We start from the raw sequence: 6,000 nt of genomic DNA, 5'->3' as shown, positions 1-6,000 counted from the left end.
TGTCTAATTGTCATCGCTATAATGTACAAAGGATATCAGAATCAGAAAATTGTTGGTTGCATCCTAACGAATGTGACGATTTTCTTATGGGCGGTAAGGAGAGGGTTAAAACATTCAGAATAGGGACGGATGCGAAACTAAATTCTTTGAGTGATATATTTTATATATGGAGAATTACCAACTCCCATTTTTGCCCACTTGATTTTTCTGGGTTTTGTTTTTTTTTATTAAAGAGTTTAAACAAATTTTGATGTGGTATTTTATAACAGTCTGAAGCAAACACTTGCCATAAACATTCCATACTATGCTCCATTATCTTATCTTATCTTATCTCACTAAAGGCTTAATATAGGAATTATCCTTTAAATGCCTTATACAATAGTTTATAAATACAGAATCTCACATAGCTTGCATTGTATCATTCACAGACAGTTTTACACATCTTTGAATTAGCAATTTAAAAAAAAACAAATACTCAACCATGCTTCATCACATGAACAAATTCCTCCAGCCATCCGCAAGAACAGTCAATTACAAAATCTCTCAAAACGATATACAAATGGAACAAACTACGTGCGGCTGTGTTCGCTTTCGGGCCGAAAGGTCCTGGGTTCGAGCCTCGCTCGGTGCATAGTTGAGCTTTTGGAAAAAGCTCTTTACTCACTTTCTCTCACAGTACTCAGGTGTAAAATGAGTACCTGGCCGCTAACAGCGTTGTCTCTGTCCGAAAAAATTGTAATATCGCCTAACAGGCGTCATATCCCGTCCTACATGTTAAGTGTTGCTGTTGACCAGGGACCCCTTGTAAACCACTTTGAACACATTTAGTGGAAATTGCGCTATATAAATGCTCTATTTTTTTTTTATTAAAGAAAAAACTACTACATAACATAATAGACATTGAAGACCCCCACATTATTTCAACACATTTTCCACAAGAACACAGGGAGGATTGAATGACGGGAGTGACATGATTAATTTAGTACAGTGTGAATGATAGATCTCAGTCCCTTTGGGGGTGAAGTGAGTGCTCTACCAACTGAGCTAACGGGTCGCTCGCATCGGTATCCCTTTGAATATAATTATTTTAGCCATAGCCTGTAGTATCTCATGAGGATTCAAGGATTCAAACGTTTATTTTTAGCCAATTGCCAATATAACTCATACAAGAATATAATATTATATTTTCATTAACAAATCAAGTAAGTAAAATCAATAATAAAGCAAGGCAAACAATGATAGTAATAATGATAATAATAGCATATCATGAGGAATTACTTGTATGAATAATTTTTATTTTCACCTGACTGATAATTGCTTTGATTTGTCTTGTTCTATTTTCCAGAGTGTACGGAGTCCGAGTTCAAGTGCCAGTCGGGTCCATGCATTTCCAGTTCTCGTCTGTGTGACAAGAAAGATGACTGCCCCAAAAAAGATGATGAGGGAAGTGTCTGTGGTGAGTTACAGTTGACCGCAAAAGGTCATACAACTCCTTCAATGAATACGACTTTACCTCTTTTTGTTCATTTGAACACATAGTGGAGTCCTTGGAAAAGGCTCTTTACTCACATTCTCGCACCGTATTCAGGTGTCAAAAGAGTTACTGGCCATTAATGTTTTTGTCTTGTGTCTGAAAACTAAATCATGTGTCATGTCTTGTTCTACACGTTAAATGTTGCTTTGAGCACGTTTAGTGGATATTACACTATATATTTATCTATTCAAAAAAAACAACTTTATTTCTATTGCATTCAACATGAATGAAAATCTAACAAATCTATTCACTGTTTTATTCATTTGTTATCTCGACAAAGATAAATACCCGAAAAATGATACATGATTACAATCGGAAATGATCTTTGTGTCCATTTATTGGGAAAATGGAAACATTTAATCAATCGTGTAATAGAATCCAGAAATTGTCATAGTCTGTGGGATGCCTTTTAGGAAGTAGCAGTTGGATAGATAGGTATCGGATAAAGCAAAAAACTACTCTCTGACAGAAATTGTCATAGTCTGTGGGATGCCTTTTAGGAAGTAGCAGTTGGATAGATAGGTATTCGATATAGCAAGAAAGCTACTCTGTGACAGAAATTGTCATAGTCTGTGGGATGCCTTTTAGGAAGTAGCAGTTGGATAGATAGGTATCGGATAAAGCAAAAAACTACTCTCTGACAGAAATTGTCATAGTCTGTGGGATGCCTTTTTTTTAGGAAGTAGCAGTTGGATAGATAGATATTGGATATAGCAAGAAAGCTACTCTGTGACAGAAATTGTCATAGTCTGTGGGATGCCTTTTAGGAAGTAGCAGTTGGATAGATAGATATTGGATATAGCAACAAACTTCTCTGTGACAGAAATTGTCATGGTCTGTGGGATGCCTTTTAGGAAGCATCAGTTGGATAGATAGGTATTGGATCTCGCAAATATTACTCTGTGACAAAAAAAAAAATGAAAATTTGGCCAGAAAACGTGTCCTTCTAAAGTCATTTTTAGTTGTAAGACTAATCCTGACATAATACCATTCAGTGACAGATAAAGTCCTGAAAAAAAGTGAACTGTGAATGAAACAGTGCCAGACAAAGCAAGAAAGAAAAAAAGCAAGGAAAAAAATACATCTCTAAAATTAAAATTGAGCTTTAAAAAGATTGAGCTTTATATAGCGCAATATCCACTAAATGTGCTCAAAGCGCTTTACAAGGGGTCCCTGGTCAACAGCAACTTTTAACATGTAGGACGGGACATGACGCCTGTTAGAAGATATTACAATTTTTTGGACAAAGACAACGCTGTTAACGGCCAGGTACTCATTTTACACCTGAGTACGGTGAGAGAATGTGAGTAAAGAGCCTTTTCCAAAGACTCAACTATGCGCTTAGCGCGAGGTTCGAACCCAGGACCTTCTGATCCGAAAGCGAGTGTCATAACACTAGACCACATAGCCGCATAAAATCACCTTTCCTCGACCGTAACATGTAGGATTCAAATATCATTTCTGATTAATTTCAATCTTTTTTTTTTCCAACATTAATCTCATTTCTCCTATCAATAAAGGTTTGTAACTGTTGTCGTGTCATTGCAGAGTCTAAAAGGTCAGTGAGCTGTGACTTCGAGCAGAAGTTTGTCTGTGGCTATTCGGTTATTTCTTCGCAGCCTGGGCAGTTTCACTGGGCACACACCACTGGAGCACACGATAGTCTGGTGACAGGCCCCGCTTTCGACCACACCAAGGGGGCCGTGGGAGATTATAGTGGTCAGTATCAGTAGTAGATATCTAGTTAAAAACAAAAGACATCTGTTTTCTTCGTTATAGGGAATGAGATTAGCAGAAGAGTAGCGTCCTTTGATTGGACGTCACCTTACAGAGAGAACCTCAAATTGGTTTTGCATATGCGTCTCTCTCGTCCTCGCTTTCGGTGAAGTGTCTCATGCCGCTTTCACCGGAAGCGAGGACGAGAGACGCATGCGCACAACCAACATGACGTTCTCTCTCTAATAACTTTTCCATTGGTGACGTCCAATCAAGGGACGCTACTCTTCCGCTAATCTCATTCCCTATTGATTGTGTGTTTTGTATTTGTTTTTATAATTGAAGGATACTTTTCCAAAAAATCGTTAAGTCGATTTTTTCTACTTTTTGAGATTTTCCACATTAATGAAATAAATTGAAACGTAAACTTTGTTTTAACCATCAATTGACACATGAATTTCTCTAGATTCATATAAATTTGAAGTTTAAAATGTGGTAAAATAACAAACCGAATGAGAAATTTCAGGGGAAATAATCCTCAATATCTCAAAATAGAAAGAAACAGAGTTAGGGAGTTTTGGAAAACCACTCTTCAATTATTTTTTTGGTTTGTTTTTTGTCTTTTATCTTTGACTTTTTAAAATCATATTCTTACATTTACAATGTTATTTGTTTAGTTTTTGTAGGTGATTGAGGAAAAACTGAAAAATTATTTGTAGTTTTCATTATTAAAAAGAAAAAGAATTTTAATCGCTTCTTTTTGTTCTTTTGTCTTATTTGTTGCTGATTATAATTTTTTTTTCCTTGTGCTTGGCAGAGGCTGGAGGCTTGCATAGGAAATAATGATGACATTATTTGTAACTTAATAATAATAAATAATAAATTCCCTTTATTCATCCCCAAGTGGAAATTTGTCTTTGGGGTCTATTCTAAGTAAAATCTGGAATAACCCAGGCATCAGCTGTAGTGCAGCACCGCAAAGTGAGCTAGGGCGAGATGACTTGCTCAAGGCCACACAAAGAGGCAGGTAGTCGAACTCAGTACCTTTTGGGTATGAAGCAAAGACCGAACCACTGAACCATGCTGCCCCCTTGCTTACTAGTTGTTGCAACAATTAAATAAGGGCATTTTAATTTTTTTTAAATTCTAGTTGTTATTATTGTATAAAAGATGTATGTATTTTTTTTTACCGACAATTAATAATTTATTCAATTCAATTCAAATACAAGCATTGTCATTGAAAAGATCTGGAACATTCTGATCATACTTCATTTTATTTTATTTCCAGGTTATTATTTCATCGCAGACCCCATCCAGGCTGGAGGGCCAGCAATCCTTACATCCCCTTACTTCCTGTCTATGGGAAATGGCCTTGTGTTTTTCTACCATGCCATGTACCGACTTCCTGACGTAGAAGATACAGGAACCCTTAGACTGCTCGTGAGCGGGCAGGGCCCAGTGACTCCGGTAAAATATTTGGTTTGAAATAGTTTTTGTTTTAACCCTCTCCTTACCAGCCATTTTCAGGATTTTCCCCAAAATTTCACACCCAACTAACACGAAAATATATTTTTTATCACTCAAACACAATAGCAGTTAGTTCTTGCGATAAATCAATTCTTTAGCAAAACATGTTCTACAACACAATGTTCATTTTCTTTAAACTTTGTGATGTACAAAAGAAATTTGAATGTTGGTTGTATCATAACGAATGTGACGATTTTCCGATGGTTGGTAAGGAGAAGGTTAAGACTGCCTCTGCCTTTTGTGTTTGTCCTGTTTTTACCTTTATAATGCAAAGAGGGGGCGAAGTGGCCGAGTGGTCAAGGCACTGCACTGTGATCCGGAAAACCCGGGTTCGAGCCCCGCTTCAGGCACTTTCGTTTTTTTACTTGAGCAAGATTATTAATAACCCCCAATTTGCTCACTTGGACAACATGGGTGATTCCTGTTGACAGCAAACATCTTGTTTGATGAGTTATCTATATTCCTTCGTGGAATGGCTTGGCGACGATATCTTATGATATCGTGGCGCAAAAGGATAATTTATTTTTTTTAATGCAAAGAGACTGAGATTGATCCCGAGTGAAATGCGCTTATTTGCAGGTCTGATAACCCAATCATTATGAGCTTGTTGTTTTAATGGAAATCTCAAAAAAAAATGACGCAAAATATTGCCCCTCACAACAATGTTAAACAGGCCCATAATCAGCTAAGGTTCGGATCCCGATGTTTTAAACTCTCCCCCCCCCCCCCTCCAGCATTGAATGTGTAACTTGGGCTCTTAGATCTCTGGGATAGACAAGCATTTTATCCAAATGGGGTAGGAAGTAATTGTCAAAGCTAGAGGTGCCTAAATGAGCCAGTAAAATGGAGAGAAAAATAAAGTGAGTAGATGTGACTCATATATAAGGGAACAACACAAAACGAACAACGTTTCGGCCCTTGGCCTTCGTCAGGAGACAAAAAACACAAACACAAATATGTATTTTTACAGAATATCACATTTCGTCAAATGTGGAAACAATGTAAATGTGAGAAAAGGGCGTCGAGTGTGGATGCAGGAAGAGTTGCGAGATAAGGAAGGCGGAAAAAAAGGCATTGTCGTTTCTAATGGAAGTACTCTTCAACAGATGCAAAAATATTGTCCATTACAACAATATTAAAGCAGGCCATGATTATTTTCGGTTATCAGACCAGCTAATATGTACATGCTGGCTGATTGTACCATTAGTGCGGCTATATGGTCT

General features: G+C 37.2%; 1 protein-coding gene across 11 annotated transcripts in view; it reads left to right on the top strand.

Annotated features, from left to right (window-relative positions):
- Positions 1-6,000, top strand: part of LOC144957386 (uncharacterized) — a 295,052-nt gene that overhangs the window by 275,744 nt on the left and 13,308 nt on the right. For all 11 annotated transcript variants that reach the window (XM_078888647.1, XM_078888642.1, XM_078888640.1 and 8 more), the window contains 3 exons: positions 1,346-1,456; positions 3,083-3,253; positions 4,539-4,717. In XM_078888647.1, coding sequence (XP_078744773.1) covers positions 1,346-1,456; positions 3,083-3,253; positions 4,539-4,717 — 461 coding nt within the window. The remainder of the gene's footprint in view (positions 1-1,345; positions 1,457-3,082; positions 3,254-4,538; positions 4,718-6,000) is intronic.

The sequence above is a fragment of the Berghia stephanieae genome, chromosome 11 (genome assembly GCF_034508935.2).
Source record: "Berghia stephanieae isolate SIO BIC M18660-M18661 chromosome 11, UCSD_Bste_1.3, whole genome shotgun sequence".
Taxonomy (NCBI): domain Eukaryota; kingdom Metazoa; phylum Mollusca; class Gastropoda; order Nudibranchia; family Aeolidiidae; genus Berghia; species Berghia stephanieae.
The sequence above is the reverse complement of the archived record's forward strand: the minus strand, read 5'-3'. Positions and strand labels throughout refer to the sequence as shown.